The following is a 19,973-nucleotide window of genomic DNA, read 5'->3' on the forward strand; positions in this document are numbered from 1 at the left end:
CAAAGCCTTTTGTCCTAGTTACAATCTACCAATAAAACTACTCTACGAACCTAAGATATTTGGTTTGGGGACTAGGTTACAAGATGGGAAGATATTAGGCACTCACCTTGCCTGGAAAAAATCCAGTCTTCTAGACTGTAATGATCATTTAAGATAAATTTATGAATCTACCCTCTTCAAAACAAGAGGAAATTTTGAAAAATGTATTCAAGATTTGTTTTTATTTAATAGAACATAAGAGATATATGGCAAAAAATTCAGATCTGTTTTATTTAGAAGAAAATGACAGTAGACTTTAAGAAAAAAAATTTAGATATGTTTTTATTTATTAAGAAAAACGGTAATTTTAAGAAGAAAATTCAGATATGTTTTTATTTGTTAAGAAAAAAAATAATTTTTAAGAAGAAAATGCATATCTGCTTTTTATTTATTAAGAAAAAAAAAAGATTTAATAGAGGAATTCAAATCTATTTTTTATTTGTTAAGAAAAACAGTAATTTGAAGAAGAAAATTCAGATTTGTTTTTATTTGTTGAGAAAACATGAGATTTGATAGAAGAATTCAAAGATTCATAAAGGGAACTTCGTAAATCATTTTAGATCTATTATGCATGAATCATGTGAACATATGAGCATATGAATATATTAATCATAAAGCATGAAAGAAAAGCATGAATTATCATGGACATATATGCAAACAAACATGTGAATCATGAAAGTATAGAAAGAAAAGGACTTACCGACTAAGTACTTACTTGCATGAATTAACTCTATGAGAAGGGATTACTTCAAAGATCAGAGAGAATGAATCTCTTTGAGATCTAAAGTATGGTCGCTTAATAGAAAATAAAATCCTAAAGCAAGGCTTCCAAAATTTCTTTAACGTTAAGGGAGAAGAGGGGTGCTAAATTTTGGGGTTTTCTCTTCTATTTATAAGGGTGTGTAGCATAAAAAATAAACTAGGGTTGCTTTAGAAGTTATCAGACACGAATTAGGTCAAACTTTATCCCTAAAAAACCGAATCTAATGAGTTTTGACTTGAGCAAAACGTATCTAGGCGCATTTTGCAGTTTGGGCCAATCGACATTGTTGAAGTGTCGATCGACACCGTTGAAGAGCCGATTGGCACTCCTAACAGCTTCACTTGATTATGTCTTCTTGCATGTTTTGGACTCTTTTTTGGGCATTTTTCTGAACTAGGAACTACACTTGGATGTGTCTTGGACTCATATTTTTGAAAAAAATTCACCATAACTTGATAATTAAATCTTTTAAATAATTGTTCCAAAGATAATTATCCTAAAAACTTAATTATCAATTCAATTTTAACATTATTAGATTATTCTTTTTATTCCCATGCAATTAGACCTATTTTAATTAAAATAAACTACCAGTCACAGAAATTCATTTAATTAATTTCAATTGTTGACCAAATAAAATTAATTTCAATTAATTACGTGTAATCAGTTCCATCCAAATGAATACACACAGACCGTGAAAACTTGATCTTATGATATCTTTCAATCTGATGGTCCGATTTGGAAACCGTGCATATCATCGCGATCGTTAGAACATCAAGATCATTTTTATTATATGTGATGAATGACTTAATACATGAAATGCAATCATGATTTTTGGGTACTTAGAATGATTATTTTGGCCATCACCCAATGATAAAGGTTGTAATATGTTACTAGACTGCAAGAGAAATAGAGTTGGAAATTGGCAGTTATTTTCCAATTTATGTAAACTCCAAAGAAAGCATTTTCTTTTTCTATTTTTTGGGTAGGAAATGAAATTACTTATCAAGAGAAAATTAGCATTATAAAAGTCAACTTCAAGAGCCCTTCAGGGTGTGCTTGGAGAGGTGGGAAGAACTAAAGGACCTAATAAAAAAAATGAACCGTCTATTGACTCAATGCATGAAGGGCAAAGTTAAATAATATCTCAATCTTTCTAAAAGCATCAAACATCAAACAAGCATCATCAACCATAGGTGTTTACAAAACTCAATGTAGATGACATTAGAGATGCTTACAAAACCAAAGGAGACATTAAAAAAAGGGTCATTGTCCGGTGTTGGTCTAGCCAAAGTAGGATTTTGGAAGGTGTGTTTTAGATACTGTCCATTGTTGGTCTTCCCTCCTCATGTGAGAGGAAGGAGCATTGCTCGTGGAGCATGTAAGAATTACCCATCTTACACATGGCTTAATAGCCTATGACTTTTACATAGGAAAGCTAAGAATATAGAGAATCATTGCCTGTTAGATCATGAAGATTGAGTTCCATCATTTCAACCACTTCCACATTGTCCAAAAAATAATAATCTCACAATGGGGAGCATTGTAGAGATATTGTGGGGAAATGCAATACAAAGATGATCATTTGGAAAGAAATATAACATGAATTACTTTTGCCTCAATTTGGTGTAATGCAGCATGCCTAGGCCTAATACACTCATACAAGTGCTTTGTAGCCTACAAGAATGGATTGGATTACATATCGAAAAGAGTCAATCCAATAAAAAAGAAAGAACACTCAGGGAAAGGGATTACAGCAACCTTGTTTACATGGCGAAGGAAGCAGGGTTTACAGTCCTGTATATCATCAATGAAAGTAAGTTGTTGTGGTGGGCCTTTTTGTGATTTCGGGTTGGACTGCCTCTTACTGTACTGGGCCCAAGTATTCTGGATAAGAAAGTCGGGACCGGCTCAACTGCAACTCACTTTGGTCCGGCTTTTGCACAAACTATACCCCGTTTGCCAAAACTCTAGTCACATACCCATGGCAGGCGAAATTGCCGCAGAAAAAATTATGGCAGATGGGTGCAACAAAACAATGATAAGCGGGATACATTACTGTTAGGCAAACTAAGTAAAAAATCTTTCATTAAAGTAAGAGAAAAGAACACATTAAGACAGGAGGAGAAACGGTAGCAATAATTGGTAAAGTCAAAGAAGAAGATGATTGGTTTGCCATATTCAGTTTTGTCACGGGACTATGGCCAAGGAGGGAACCATTTTCTCAATGTGGGTAACCTCACAGGAGGATCCTACCGTGGAAATTACTCACTTTGAGGGAATGGACTTGAATGGTTTGCGCCCAAACGAATTCTTTTTCTTTAGCAGAAAGTAGGCTTTAGGAGGGAGAGAAGGAAAGAAAACCTATTGGTGTATGCCTGTCATTCTACTCTCTCTTGCTCTTTTCCTAAGTCTCTATTTCTTTTCCTCCGTTTTACTATTTCAATTCTTTCCTTTGTTTTCTGTCTTTTTTTTGTGTTTTCTTGTGCGATGTGATAGTGATCACTCTTGTGGTGATTGATACTATTGCGATCCCCCCTACTGTGCACAGCAAAGACCCTTATGTATTGCTTGCTGTGACTATTTTTTACCATTTTACCCCTCAACTAGTCGCTAACCCGTGGATGCACGAGATAGTTAAATAGAAATTAAATATATTTATTTTGCTCAAGGTACTGACTTGAAAATATATGAAAATAAAAAAAATTTGTTCAAAATAAAAATTCACATAAAAAGAAAAATAAACCCAGAACTTGTAGAAACCTAAAACAACATAATTTCAGAAGATCACAAAAGTAATACATGTAAAATTTCATAAACTTAGAAGAGTAGGTGTTATCAATGCTAGTTGAACGTTACTTTTATGAACACCACCACAAGTTGAATATTTCTTCTATGAACACTGCTTAGCAAATCTATCATTGTACATGGACATTTGTCCATTTGCATATTCCATATTCCTATGATTTATGAACTGGTTCTGCAACTGTGTATGTGAAACTCATGAGATGTTTTTCTTCTTGTCCTCATTTTTCCATGAAAGCAGGATCATAATTGAATTGAGTTATCTACTTTTTGTCAATGCTAAATCAAACCTTTCATACCTCTAGGAAATATCAACAACCCCTTGTTAAAAAAACATTTATATTCAATACATTTTTAATTGATAAATACTAATAAGAATCAAACACAGCTCACCTTGATTAGATCAACAATAGAGCATCACATTTCTTACCTATCTTCCTCCTTACTACTCTCCATGTATTATGGCTTCTAGAACTCATAAGAAATTTCATCAAACACCTTGTGTACATGTAAAAGAAACAACACTTAATGAAAGCGAACATTATTAAAAATGTCCATACTGAACTTTAAAATAGTAGCATAATTGTCACAAATCAATGCAAAACTATGAATGTAATAGGAAAAATCATTGTTCAATTCAAAGATTCAACTTAAATTAATCAAGGACAACCCAAGAAAAATCACAAAATTAACACTAAATGTATTATGACTTTGAGAAAAAAAAAATAGTAATGAATTGCTAATGGTGACGATTTGGGAAAAAAAAACTTTGTAGGAAAAAAATAATATGAAGAATTAAACAAACTTCACAACTTTGCAGATAATTCTTGTCATCTTTAGAGATCTTAAACCAACTATTCTCGTTGTAGAAATCAAAATACACACTCAGTTGTTCCACCACCATAAACTATACAACAAACTGAGCCGTAGCAAATGTTGGTAACACAAAATCTCATAAAGGATGTAAAAGCATATTCCAAAAGGTAAAAAACAACAAATTTTTAATAGATGTTTTCTTAAAGAATACAATCATATGAAACTTGAAAGCAAGTTCTAAGAATAGGTGTAGAATATAAAAGTCAATCATTCGCTTTAAGTTGGAGAAACAAAATCCATCCTGGTTCAATTGAAAAAGCATAAGAAAAATGAGTGGAGTTCTTTACACTATTTATATAAACCATTCATGCTATCCCTCATCCAAAATCATATATGGACCTTTTATATATCATACCTACATATTGGATCATAACAATTTTGTAACTAAGGGCCTATTATAACATTCAATACTTTACCATCAAATCTGAAGCAAAAACCACAGCAGCCAAAACAGAGTCAAAATACTTTGGAAGCTTTATAGCAAGCAGATGGTGTGCGTCTATGAAAAGTGAAACTATTTTGATTCTAGGAAAGTTAACTAACCTGGGTTGGAGGAGAAAGATGAAGAAGAAGAGCATGATTTATCAGCTTTGAAATCAGAGAAAGAAATCAAATTAAAAAAAATTAATTTAACAAATTCTTAGGTGTAAATTAATTGAAATCAACACTAATCAAACTGAAAACAATTCAAACATTAATGAATTAGTAAAATTGAATAAAAGTTAAAACGTTTCACAAATATCTGATGCGATTCGTACTAACAGATTTAATCGTAAAGAGAGAAAAGAGTTACCTTCTTTGGAAGAGTCGGCAGTTTGGGCTAATACCTTGGAGAGAATGATAGAAAGGATTAAACCCAGATTTTCAAGCCAGTTTGGGCTTATGATTTTTTTTATATTGTGCTGACATGGAAAAATGTGGAGCAAGTAGAGCTTTGGTTTATATATATAGATAGACAACCTTTGTCTGGTCTGGGCGTCCTTGCCGACCACCACTGGCTTATCAGCTCCCAGCCACCACCACTTACCTGTGCTGGCTGTGCCACTCTAGACAAAGAAGGCTATTTTGTTTGTTTGCTCACCGTGGCATTCTAATCTGCCACAATGTGGGCGTTCTCTCTTCCTATCCCTTATGGCATGCACCTAGTGGTTCCAGCTCATCCTCCTTCTTTTGAGTGATATGTCATCCCAGCAGGACATTTCCCCCAAAAGAGCTTGAGTGGGAACCCCAAAATAGGCTTCCCTTTCTCCCTACCGTCATACCATACCATCTCTTACCTCTGACCCATGACCCACCACTCTTGGGTCTTGTGCGTGCTCCACTTCCTATGTACGTCCAAAACCTATTTGCTGCTCATGCGTTTGCTGTGGTCTGAGGCTCGTCTGTGCACTTTGCCTCCCATTCTTGACCTCTTATGGCGTGAACTATTTTCTGGTCTTTCATACTTCATTGGCCTGCTTCTTTTCAAGGGCTGGGTCTTGCTTGGGTTTTTCTCCTTTTAGTCCATTCCTTACTCCACCCATAATCTTGTTGCCATTCTTGTCATACTACTCCGCTATTCTTGCCACGGTGTTATTTGACCTGTGTTTGTTGGGCCCTTTTTTGGGTCTGCTGCCCATCCTTCTTTCAGTGACTCTGTATGGTTATTCATTCTACTTTTGAGGTTTCTCAGTCCGTTACATTGCTTGTGAGCTCTTTTGTCCCATATATTTCTCCTTGGGCATCCTTGGCCCATTTCCTAATTCTGCATTCCCATGGGCACTTTGCTAACTCTTTTGGGCTTCCTTGGCCCAATTACTTTATCCTTCATCCTTGGGGCTCACGGGCTTTCCATCAACCATTTTCTTTCTTACTTTATTACTTCGGGCTTGCTTTGGCCCATTCTTGCTCTTTTTCATTACATAATGCCCATGGGTTTACTATTTCCTCATTTGGGCTCTTCTGTGCCCATTTGCTTTTCTCAAGACTCATTTATTTATTTTATGAGCCTATGATCTATTATTCCTACCATTAATGGTTCCTTCCTATCAATCCATTAACTCTCTTCTTGCCCATATTGTTGGGCTTCTTTCTGCTGCTGGACTTTCAAATATGAGCATCCACAGTTGTCATTATCTCCTTCAAAGTTTTTGTCATGCATATAGTACAGGGGCCCTAAGCCTTTAAAAAAAACATCATATAGTGAAATGGGATACATATAAAATGATTTTAAAAAAAAGAAACTAAAGTAAAGATGATAAGTAAGCTATAATATATAAATACTTTATAACCAAAGCCTTCAACTTTTTTTTGACCATTTGAGAGTGTGCCACTTCAACTTTGAAGCCTCCACAAATTTACACCTCATTATTATTATTTTTTTGATTAAATTAAATTTTTAGCTTAAGTTTTTGACTTTCCACCCATAAACTCTCTCTCTCCTCCCGATAAACCCTGTCCTTTATCTCTTGCCTTTTCTCTCATTTTGACAATGTTGAAGAAGCACGAAGAGGAACTAGCTAGCAGCACTTTCAAGCTCTCACCATGATCTTTAATAGACATGCATGAGAGGTACGTACTTTACACACTCATGGAACAAGAGAACCTCAAAGACTAGACCAATCAAGGTCGCCATCTCGCCCATTGATGAGACCTCGCAGCAGTTCATGGATACAATCAATTTCTTATAAGAATAGGCCAACTTACAAGTATATACTAATTTCTTTTGCCCATATCTGATTGCCCTTTGAGCTTTCTTCATCTCAGCTAGTGTTTTTTTAGCCTCAATACCGTATTTCCCATGAGCCATTGATTGTATTTGGGGATTTTGGCCGAGTTTACAATGGGGCTGAGCTGAACATTGCCTCTATTATATCCACAACCTAAAACACTAATGCAATGTGGGCCATGGACTACGATGTCTATAAGGCCCAATAAGTTTGAGCTTTTGCTCTATAATTTTCAACACTAGATTCTTCTTAATAAATCCATTTTTTATACATAATGAAAATGTAATTGATTAGCAAGTTTATGTGAGTTGTTGCAATAACATTTGTGTCATTGCAATAGTTGATGCGAGTTATTGCAATAGAATTTGAGGTCATAGATTTATACAACAAAAATTTTTGTTGCAATAAACTCCAGATATTTTAATAACAATTTGATCCAATAATATATATGTTGTTGTAATTAATAATAAATTGTTTCGAATATCTTGTATTAATAAACTATTACTAAATAAATCTTATTGCAATAGAATAAAAATAATTGACAAAAATTATTCAGGTTAAATTATTGCAACAATATATTCATTTTAATAGATAATTATTTTATATTTTTCATTGTAATAGATTGTAAAATAATTAATATTAGGTTATTGTAATGATATCTTAATATTTATCATTGCAATAGATTGTATAATAATTTATATCAAGTTATTGCAATGATAACTTCATTGCAACAAACTATTATACAACTTCTAATAGTAAATGTGATATTGTGTTTAATAACAATATACCGATTTTTTTTGTTTTAGCATTTGATGTAACAAACTTATTTTGTATAATGAGTAGTAGCCAACAAACAAGAAGACCAAAGAAGTGAAAGAAGACAACAATGAGTTCTGGATCGAGTTTGAGTTCATCAACAATACCTACAAACAAGAAGAAAAAAGAAGCCATGACAACATCAAATTTTTGTGCCACTTACATGGCAAAAATCAAAGAAGTGAAAGAGCTTTCGGTCATGATTGATGCAAATGAAGACATAGAAAAAACTTAATTAGCCTGATACAAAGAATGCAAAAGGATTGAGGCTGAGTTGAAGAACCAACTTTTGAGCATAAAGCATGTTGCTATTTTCTTATTTGAAAATGTAGAAGAACTCCAGGAGCTCATCAATGTCCCAAATAATATTATCTCCAAAATTATACAAATTTTATCAACCAAGCTCTGATACCACTCAATGGAGAGATAAACACCTTGGGGAGACTCCTTGAGTAATAAATAGGCGAAAATGCACTTTTGATCCCTACATTTTGGGTCAATTCCCATTTTGGTCCCAAAATTGATTTCTTTGCTAATGTCATCCCTAAAAAAAGAAAATCGTTTTTAAAATGGTCCTTTCCATCAGGCTAGAAACGGAAAAATCCTACGTGGCTAACGGAATACCCTATTTGTTGACGTGGCGCTGACGTGGCTATTAAAATATTATTAAAAAAGATTATTTGGCATATTTTAAATGCCATGTCAGCATTTTAATTTTTTAAAATAAAGCCACGTCAGAAATTTTATATAAAAAAGAAATTAAATTTTAAAAAAAACCTTAAATCTAATTTAATTGAAAAAACTTGTTTCTCAAAAAAAAAAAAAAAAAAAAAGTGTTCTTCCCCATCAAACCCAACAACAAACACAACCCAACCTTAAATCTAATTATCTCTCCTCTCTCACTTCTTTTCTTTGCTCTCTCTTCTCTCCCTCTGTTCTCTGTTCTCGCCGCACCCAACGTCGCGGCGGCTTCTTCTTCTCTCCCTCTGTTCTCTGTTCTCGCTGAGACCCAAACCCACCAACCCAGCACCCAACGTCGCGGCGGCTTCTTCTTCTCTCCCTCTTTTCTCTGTTCTCGCCGAGACGCAAACCCACCAACCCAGCACCCAACGTCGCGGAGGCTTCTTCTTCTCTCCCTCTTTTCTCTGTTCTCGCCGAGACCCAAACCCACCAACCCAGAACCCAACGTCGCGGAGGCTTCTTCTTCTCTCCCTCTTTCTCTGTTCTTTGTTCTCTCTTCGTGGGTCTGCGTGGATCGAAGGAGTCGTGAGCGTGGATCGAATGGTGGATCAAAGCGTGGGTCTGATTGTTCATGGGTCGGAGCGTGGATCATAGGAGTCGTGGTCCGATTTGGTTGATTTGGTTTGTGGGTTCTTTTTTTTCTTTTTTTCTTGCTGTGGATGGTGGTGATTTCTTGAGAAGTTGTGGAGGAGGAAGTGGTGATTTCTTGTTGTGGTTGATTTTTTTCTTTTTCTTTTTTTTTCTGTTGCTGTGATTTGGGGTTATGGCTGGTGGGTGACGGTGGAAGTGGTGGTCAAATTTGTGGGTTTGGCCGTGTGATGTGCTGTTGGTTTGGGTTTTTGTTTCTGTTGTGGTGTGCTGTTGTGGTTCCGCCGATCTGGGTATGTGTTTGTTGTTTGGTTGCTGGGTTTCTTTTTTGGGAATGTGGGTTTGAGTTCTTCCTGGGTTTGATGGGGAAGAACACTTTTTTTTTTTTTTTGAGAAACAAGTTTTTTTAATTAAATTAGATTTAAGGTTTTTTTTAAAATTTAATTTCTTTTTTATATAAAATTTCTGACGTGGTTTTATTTTAAAAAATTAAAATGCTGACATGGCATTTAAAATATGCCAAATAATCTTTTTTAATAATATTTTAATAGCCACGTCAGCGCCACGTCAGCAAATAGGGTATTCTGTTAGCCACGTAGGATTTTTCCGTTTCTAGTCTGACGGAAAGGACCATTTTAAAAACAATTTTCTTTTTTTAGGGATGACATTAGCAAAGAAATCAATTTTGGGACCAAAATGAGAATTGACCCAAAATGTAGGGATCAAAAGTGCATTTTCGCCTAATAAATATAACATATAGAAACACAGTTAACCCAAAAGGCCTAAGCCCTATGTGTATGTGCTCAATTATATGTTATATTAACGACTCATTCTTCTCATCATTATTCAATGTGGGACTTTACTCATATGTGTACACCGAGCAAGTCGCTGCCTCAAGGGAAAAACATTTTGAAGTGATCATTGCTGGTAATGTCAGGTTAAGGGATTGCAGCAACCATGTTTACATGGTAAAGGAAGCAGGGTTTACAGTCCTATAGATCATCAATGTTAGTAAGTGGTCATTATCTTCTTTAAAGCTTTTGCCATGCATATAGTACAGGGGCCCTAAGCCTTAAAAAAAAAAAATCATATAGTGAAATGAGATACATAAAAAATTATTAAAAAAAAACTAAAGTAAAGGTGATAAGTAATCTATAATCTATAAATACTATATAACCCAAGCCTTCAACTTTTTTTTAGACCCTTTGAGAGTATGCCACTTCAGCTTTGCAACCTCCACAAATTTACATCTCATTATCATTATTTTTTTATTAAATTAAATTTTTAGCTTAAGTTTTTTACTTTCCACCCATAAACTCTCTCTCTCTATCCAATAAACCCTGTCCTTCTTCATCTCTTGCCTTTCTCTCACTTTGACAACGTTGACGAAGCACAGAGAGGAATTAGCTAGCAGCACTTTCAAGCTTTCACCATGATCTTTAATAGACAGCTTTGCAGCCTCCACAAATTTACATCTCATTATTATTATTATTTTATTAAATTAAATTTTTAGCTTAAGTTTTTGACTTTCCACCCATAAACTCTCTCTCTCCTCCCAATAAACCCCAAGAAAGTCAATACCGTGCCGGAGGCTGTACCGGTTTGGCTACCGGTACGATATATTTCAGATACCGATCAATACCGGTGTACCGTTTCGGGTTTACCGCTATTTTATATATTTAATATACACATATACACACACACACACACAATCTCTTTTTACACACACATACACACACAAACTCTCCAACTTTTAGTCTCATAAATACCTTCCATTTCAACTATTGTATACTGATTGATACAACAACCTAAAGATCAAATGGAGATTAGAATTAATGCAGGTAAAACAGTTAAAAAAGAAGAAAATGGAACTCTTAATTCAAACACCAAATCCAAATTAAGTAAAAGAATTGGAGAGGTTAAAGGTTAGGTGAAATAATGAAATTATCTACAAAATACTTTCATTATTGATTATTTTAGAGACAAAAACTGCCACAATTACCAAAAAAAAAAAAAGCATTTTGTGTTTCGGTCTAGTATGATCAGTATTTTTTCCGATACAAAATAGGAGTGTACATGTACCAGTGCACTGGCAGGTACGGGCCGGTATGGTACGGTATCAGTAACACTGATAAACCCTGTCCTTCTTCATCTCTTGCCTTTCTCTCATTTGGACAACGTTGAAGAAGCACAAAGAGGAATTAGCTAGCAGCACTTTCAAGCTCTCACCATGATCTTTAATAGACATACATGAGAGGTACATACTTTACACTTCATGGAACAAGAGAACCTCAAAGAGAGAGAGAGAGAGAGAGAGAGAGAGATATATATGTATATATATGTGTGTGTGTGTGTGTGTATGTGTGTTAACTATTTTTAATTTTGGATTGTAGACTCTAACTGGAGACCATGGAGGCAGCCTGCAGGAAGGAAGCATTTAGGATTTATTTGGGAGTTCATAAGAGAATGTATGGAATTGAAAGAAATAATATTTTAATTTTGGATTGTAGACTCTAATTGGAGACCACGGAGGCAGCTTGCAAGAAGGTAGCATTTAGGATTTATTTGGGAGTTCATAAGAGAATGTAATGGAATTGAAAGAAATAATCATAAAGGAATATAATGTATTTAAGTAAGGGAAAAAGAATGGAAAATAAAGGAATGCAATAGAATCAAGTAAGATGTTTTATAATAAAGGAATAGAATGTAAGTAATTTTATTTGAGAGTAATATCTCATGTTACAACAATATTACTATTAGACTCATATTTTAAAATATATAACTGAATATATAAGGGTTTTTGGGAATTTTAGTAAAAAAGTTCATTAAATATAGTTCCAATTCCTTCTTATCCATTTCATTATCCCCACTTAAACTCTCAAACAATGGAATGAACTTTCCATTCCCTCCCTTAAAACTCTCAAATAAGGAAATAAAAGAATATTATAAAATTATTTGTTTCATTTATTTTCATTACATTCCATTCACTCCTCTCAAACGAGGGCTTAATGAAGCACCACCAACAAATTGATGAATCGCATTGTTTATTAGTTGTTTATTTTATTTATCTGTTTTTCTTTTATTTTTATATATTTAAGTTTGAAACTCCGACTTAATTATTATTATTATTATGGCATACTTGCTTAACTTCTCTTTAATTTGTACTTTTAATTTTACTCTGTGGCGGCTTGGTCTTTGCTACTTTTCCAGTTTAGAAATTGGATATCCATTTATTTTCCCTTATATTTTTAGTATGTTACAATTTTTTTTTTTTGGCCGAATTTAGTTTGTTACAATTATACAACTGGTTTCCTACTCTTATATATATATATATATATATATATATATATATATATATATATATAAAAGCAGTTTCTGTCATTATTTTTGGGGGTACTTAAATGCTGTTACTGCCGCCTCATAATAATGTTTATGTCATTTCTCTTTTAATGATACAGTTATCACACATTCTTGTACATACTTCTTGGGAAAACACAATTTCATTTAAAATTATGAAACGATGAAATCTTGTTTTTATTTCACAATTTTAATTAAAGTGATGTTTTGACACAATTTCAAACTATATATATATATATACACACACGCGCGCACACTGTGTGTGGGTGATAATCATTACCAAAATGGAATGCAGCCACACATTTTTAGTTACCACCAATCTTGTCAATAGATGAACGACAGTTTCCTTTTAGTATGGTAAAACTTTGAGTTGAAAAAGGTGGAGGTGGAGCTATGAATCGGATCTTATATTATCACCGCTGTCGTCATCTTCATCGGCAATGGCCAGCGACCCCATCACCATAGCCAGAACCAAGCAAAAGAGGCGTTTAGGAGGTGAGAAAATAAGAGGAAAACCTAAGAGAATAAAAAAAAAAAACACACACACACACACACACAAAAAAAATAAAAATAAAAATAAAAGGAGAAGGGAGAGGAGGTCATGCAGCTAGGTAAACCGTAAACTTAGAGCATCCACGTCAGTGGATGCAAAATCATGTAAAATAGAAAAATAAACCACTTTTACACATTTTGCTTCAAAAATACTCCACATCAGTGCTTCTAAAAGGATGTAAAAATGTCTATATCCCTACACGAGCTACAATAACCGTGTAAATATACACGGTTACTGTAGCTCGTTTATTTATTATTTTATTAATATCACGTTCGCACCTTTTTTTCTCTCTCTTCTCCGTGCTCAACAAACTCAGTAACTTCTCTCCTCATCTTTTTCTTTTTCCTCAGATGCACACAAACACATCCACACAGACAAATCAACACAGAGATACACTTGCTCAAAAAAAAAAAAAAACACAGAAATACACAAACACAGATCGGTGTTTGACTGGATCAGAGCTCGTGGGTCTTGCCTATGGATTGGAGCTCGTGGCTCGGAGCTTGTGGATTGGAGCTAGGGAGAGTTGATCGAGAGGGAGAGTTGATTTGAAAAATGGGTAGAGATGGGTAGAGAGATGGGTATAGAGAGAGAGCAACAAATCAGAAAAAATGGGTAGAGAGAGAGAGAGAGAGAGAGAGAGAGAGAGAGAGAGCGTGCGTATGTATATCCGGGTAGTTGAAAGAAATAATAAAAAATTTGAGGAAATTGATTATTTAATTAAAAGAGGTGATAGAATAAATGAACTGATGTGGGTGTTTTGTAAAAATAGATGTGTAAAATAAAAAAAGTAGTTTTTTAGTGTAAAAATGGATATGTAAAATAGAGGAACTGATGTAGTTGCTCTTAGTTATGTTGGGGTTTTGATTTTGATTTTGATTTTTTATGGTGTTCTTTTAATGTAAATAGGTAACCATTGGACTCAATAGGTTTACCCATTAGGACTCATTTAACTATATTACCTAATAGGCCTTTATCCATTTAACCCAAATATTTTATTGGATTAGTTCAAGACTTATCCAAATTAGATGGGTTATACACGGTTTAATAAGTTCGGATAAAAATTATCATCTCTACATAAAACCATACATTTTTAATGTGGATGTAGTGGCGATTGTAGAACATGTTGGTGTTGTTGACTCTGCATAATGAAGATACCCAAACATTTTGTGAATAGCCACTTGGCGCTTCATCAAGTTCACCGCATTTTGAGAAATAGCTACAATATTGGAGCTTTTAACTTGAGTGTACAATTGTATAATTTAGCCATAGCCCACAGAAACACAACAAAAAACCTGAATATATACATTTCATTGGGTAATAATTCTCTTTTCCAAACAATTACATAAATCAGACTAAATTTACGATTTATCATACAGACACGATCGCCTAATCCCCCTAGTACATCACAAGAAAAAACAAAAAGGTAAAAAGTAACATACAAAGAACATGAGAAAATTTTAGAGATAATAGTGGCTGTATGATGCTAGCATATTACAAACCAAATAATCATATTACTCAAAATTATTAATACCTGATTAAAGAGCTGTTCACCAACTTGCTCCTTGATATTAAGATTTTGTCTGGAGGAAAATCCAGTAACATATACATACCTGGCTTTAATGGAATCAGACGAATATTCAGTAATTAGTATGCTACTATCAACATGTCTGGCCACATTTTTGTTTGGTGCATAACTGACATAAAACCTTACATATTAACAGAACTCTGGAGAATGATCCTACCAAAGACTACGAGCCAACAGAAGTGATAATCACATCATTGTCAAAGACTTGCTGTCTTGAAAAGCAAATTACTAGCAATAGCACGAGAACCAACCAGTTCATTAGTAAACTGGTTATTACATGTTCATGTTGGAGATGCAGGTAAAGCAATTCACATGCATTCCAGGTTCAATCAATATTGAAAGGGTTTAATCTCCTTCCTGATCTAAATCTCTCTAGTTCATGGATCACCAATTATATTGAGCCACATGGCAGCATTGGGTAGCTCTTCATTCTTTCACAAAATTGCGAATGAGGTGAATGGGTAAGCTACCTAGTTCCATTTGAAAATTGATTTCAGGCCTTATTTCATCTCAACTGAAACACAAATGCCATTGGTGGCCTAAGTGATTTGTGATATAAGAAGCTAAAGATTGTGGTTACCAAGCCTCAGTGAATATTCTACAAACATTTCAACTTAGTAAATATTCTACAAACACCTTTGCCAATTTATCTACAATTTTCAAAATCATGAAATCCATGTGACATGTATTTCCTTTGTGGTACATACAACTGCAGTGAGTGGCAGGATCAGTGGTACTTGTTTGCCAAAACATATATACAAACATCAAAGGTGTTCAAAAGCTTTAAGACCGTATGCCACTACAGTGAAGAGAAGCAGGGCCAAAGGAATTTTGAGGTCTCATCACAAGTGGATGATCCGATAGCTGAGCTGCAGTAGGCCGATTATACAAGGTAAGAATGAAAGGGACTTATGTTGCACCACCAAATGAGGTAGATAATAATAATATCAAAATAAAATCTGATGTCTCTAAATTCACCAACTTTATTTATTTAGGCATTCACACAAAAAAGATATCATGCCCTACTGCTACGAGCACTAAAGCCTGAGATGCTAATCTTCACCAAAATCTTCTCTAAGCAGGGTTAGCAACAGTTTTGATCTGCCCAAACCTGCATGTTTCGTCAAACATGCGGACAATCTAATATCAATTAACACAGATATTTAATGCCAAAACAGACAGTCTAATATCATAATGAGGATACATATACAAATTCCACTATCCAGAGCATTACATGGAATGTTCAATACAAAATTTACAAAATTTACATGAGGTGGTTTCCCAACTAATTTCCCAGTATATACTATCCCAGGATATAAAGTATTATCACACTAGAGAATAGCTGTTGTTTTGTACAATTCCTTCATCTGATTCGTCATGCAATACACTCACTAAGAAACGCAAAAATCACTTCATATAGTCCACAACACTTCATCTACCACATACTTTATTGAAAGGGAAATAATTATAGCCCCAGAGACCTGCAGGCAGAGCTCTTCAATTAGTCAGCCATTCACATAAACATTCTTGAGCATGGGCTGTGCATCAAGTTGAAGATTTGGCAAATTTTTATAGGAATGAAAAGTAACCTGTACACCTAGCAAAAAGTTAAAGAAAATTAATAAAAAACTATATGTAAAAATAGTTCAGTAAACTAAAAACTTTTGTTAATCAGCCACCAACTGAAATGTAAAAACTACAGCAGAGCTCCAGGTAAATCGGTAATTGCTTACCAGTTATTCTGGATCAGGGAAAATCTTATAATCACTCGTGAAACTGTTTGTTCTTTCTATTAGAAGATATCTGAGAATGATAAAGTTCCAGAGTAAAAAGACTCCAACAGAGAGATCTGCTCAAGGCTTACTCACTTTATCAACATAATCCCTCCCATGAGGCTGAACCAATTACATCTTCCAACCAAAATCTAGTCACCATTTACCTTTTTCAGTCTTTCTAGTGTGTTTTTACTGAATTTAATAAGCAATCAAGTCTAGTTTGTTATTTCAACAAGTCTGTTGCCTTCCTCTTTTACCACAACTGGCACATTCAGCTTCTAACAGATCAGTCCTTTCAAGAGCAGTCATCTATATCTATTACACAAGAAAATAAAATGTAGAAAAATCTTCTCTGATCTAGCTCCCAGTTAGTGCCAATTCACGAACTTCTCATGAATATTACCGTTTCAAATTCAGTCCTTTCTTGTCTTGCCAGTCCCATCTCAACACTCCCAGTTTGACTGCTTTCATATTATGGACAAATTCTTTCTTGATGAAAGAAAATTAATTGGCACATAATGAATTTAGCCATCTAGTCAGATAGCTCTCATGTCTGATTGTGTGCAGTAGACCAATGTGATGAAGATGGAGGATGACCCATGACGATTTCAAGAGGACCTCCTAGCCAACTTTCCATTATGCTTAGTTTCGAAATTTTTAAATTTACCTCTCTAATCCCATAACAGAATTCATTCACAGTACCCCATCCACCTTCCCCGAATCACAGTTTGTTTTGCTTTCATCATTGGACAGACGGTTCCAAATTCCGAGTGTTTTATAGTCCCACACAATGTCAGATATCTCATCTTGAGGCAAGCTTAAACCTTGTCGCTTTATTGACCTATGCAAGTTACAGAAATATTTTGGGTCTTGCAGTCTAATATACTCAAGCAACACCTTCTCATAATCAGGGATCCAGTTCCTTGGAAATGGAGTGTAATCACAAGAGGGAATCATAGACATGTGAGAAAACTGAACGCCTTCAATAGCATCTACAAGTCCCATCCTCAAAAGATCTGAATATTCAGGTGCTGAATTGTTACTGCTCTCCCTCAATGGATGGCTAAGATCACGTGAAGCTATTTTATACACCTTGGCACGAGACTTTAGTCTATACCTCGAAGCATAAAGTTTAGCCAGAGAGCTCCTAATCACATAAGCACAAAACCCAATAATTTTCTTGCGATTATCAGCATATCTGTACCAATCAGCCATGGTCTCAAGGAACTTATTCATCTGGGAATTTGTATGAGCTTGACTTGAATACAACATTGGATTGCAGGGCAGTGGCTCAGGATCCCTATCACCCTTAACTAACTCAAGCTGCCTGAATTGGCTAATACATTGTTGTAAGCTAGCAGTAACCGAAAGCAAAGTGCCTACACCCTTTTCACTCACAATATTACCTCCACTGGCTGTGTAACGTAGTGTTGGGTGTATCACCCTCCGAGATATTATATGGTCCAAGAACTGAATACCCCTAGTAATGTGTTCTATCTCCACCTTTGAATTATCCAACCTTAACCCAAATTTAGTCTCACAAAACTCAATAATTTCCTTTCTAACTTCCACTGCATCCTCCCTAGGCCCTCGTACCCCAATCAAGAAATGGCCCCCATATCGTATATAATCCATTTTTCTAGTTTTCTCTCTCCCACTTGACGGAACAAACTCCGGCCAAGCTGGGTTATGACACCCATCATTAATTGAATCTTTCCATATCGAATCAAGCTTCGAAGGCCTAAAAAACTCAATTCTTTTCTCTTCCATCCAATGATCCAATTCATTAAGACACACATTAGCAAGTAAAGGACTAAGAATTCCACAATAACCATAAGAGGGTACCTTTGCAGCCTCTTTGGGTGCAAACTTGAAGAAACTTCTCAACCAATAGGGGTCTGGCTTCGGCTCATTTGCATTGAGAATCTTCTTCTTCTTCTTAGGCCCCTTCTTCTTTTTCAAAAACTCTTCTTTATCTTCAACTATTATTTCCCGAACAGGTGCTCTAAGCGCGGATTTGAGCAAACCCAACACTTTCTTATCCTTAACAGCCTTTTCAACACAACCCAATACCACATTTCTATCCACATTGTCAAAAATCTCACTCACATCACCTTTCAAGAACCACAAGTACCCAGCGAAGTTACTCCGGATAGTCCGAATAACCGTATGCGCATTCCTGCCAGGCCGAAAAGCATGTGATTTCGACGAGAACCGGGCCTCAAAAACCGGCTCCAGCACCATCAACAAGACCTCCTGAACGACCCTGTCTTGAAAACACGGCTCATCCGATTCGAGAATCGCCTGAAGCTTGCGTTTAGAGAGAGATAAAGTGATGGGTTTCTCATTGGGGCTCCGAATGAGCTGATTGGTCTTGTTGTTCCAAACGAACTGGCCACGAACGACGGCGTTTCGGAGAGAGAGAAGGTCGGAGAGGACTTGAGAGTGAATGGCGTTGCGTGGTGGGAAAGTTCCGGTGAAATGTGCAGATGAACGTTGATAAGCGAGGACCCAGAGGTCGAGCTTGGAGATGAAGCCTGTGAGGTTTGCGAAGGAAGTGTTTGGTGGAGATGAAAAGGTTTTGAACCAAAGAGAGGAGCAGATTTCGATTGGGTCTTGTTTGAGGAGTGAGTATGGGTCTTGCTGGTTTTGCAGTGAAGGTGTTTGATGTTTTTTCTCAATGAGCGTGGAAGAGAAGGAGCGCGAGAAAGTGAGGGGTTGGAGATGGCGGTGAAGGTGTTTGATGGTTGTTCTCACTGACATTATTGTTTTTGGCTATGCCTATGTGTTTGATGAAATGGTATGGTTGTTGGTTTGGTTTGGAAATTTGAAAGCTTAAAAAGTTGAAATCTATGCTCACTTACGGGAGGGATAGAAAAGAAAGATAAATATTGTTAGATTGATACTTTTCAATTTTTAATTATTTGATACAACGTGAGAGCACTTGCAGCAGTGGAGCTAAATAGCTATATAACTATTTTAGTTCCACCAAAACATAAAAAAGAAGCATGCAGCAGTAGAGCTAAATCTATATTTTTTTAGCTCATTGTTATAGTGCACATCTATAGATAGATGTGCACTGTTCATGAGAGCTAAAAAAAAATTAATTTTTTATTTTATGTTCACATTACCTTTTTATTGTGGTGTTTTTATTGTAGTGAGATGTATTATTTTATTGTGGTAGATATATTATTTTATTGTGATGTTTATATTATTTTATTCTGTTAAAAACTAAAATAGATCCACTGCTGCAGCATGTGTGTAGGTAAAATAGATAAAGTAACTTTTGGTGGAGCTAAATTGCTAAATTTTTAGCTCCACTGCTGTGGAGGCTCTGAGAAGATGATAATTTCCTATAATATATTCA

At 35.2% G+C, this 19,973-nt stretch overlaps 1 protein-coding gene across 3 annotated transcripts; it reads right to left on the reverse strand.

The window, feature by feature from the left end:
• Positions 1-16,018: 16,018 nt before the first annotated feature.
• On the reverse strand, positions 16,019-19,449 carry LOC142630712 (nuclear intron maturase 1, mitochondrial). 3 transcript variants are annotated; one of them, XM_075804742.1, is made up of 2 exons: positions 16,565-19,449; positions 16,019-16,312 (listed from the first exon to the last, which is right to left on the reverse strand). In XM_075804742.1, exon 1 carries the CDS (start codon positions 19,367-19,369, stop codon positions 17,300-17,302), a length of 2,070 nt encoding a protein of 689 aa, XP_075660857.1. In that variant the 5' UTR covers positions 19,370-19,449; the 3' UTR covers positions 16,019-16,312; positions 16,565-17,299. The 3 variants fall into 3 exon arrangements, with proteins under 3 accessions (XP_075660857.1, XP_075660856.1, XP_075660854.1); XM_075804741.1 differs by having other exon boundaries at positions 16,019-16,420; XM_075804739.1 differs by having other exon boundaries at positions 16,019-16,428.
• Between the last annotated feature and the right edge of the window lie 524 nt (positions 19,450-19,973).

The sequence above is a fragment of the Castanea sativa genome, chromosome 4 (genome assembly GCF_040712315.1).
Source record: "Castanea sativa cultivar Marrone di Chiusa Pesio chromosome 4, ASM4071231v1".
In the NCBI taxonomy this organism is placed as follows: domain Eukaryota; kingdom Viridiplantae; phylum Streptophyta; class Magnoliopsida; order Fagales; family Fagaceae; genus Castanea; species Castanea sativa.

Bases quoted from the DNA above. Each gene is read 5' to 3' on its own strand.
- LOC142630712 (XM_075804742.1), bottom strand. From the start codon at position 19,369: ATGTCAGTGAGAACAACCATCAAACACCTTCACCGCCATCTCCAACCC.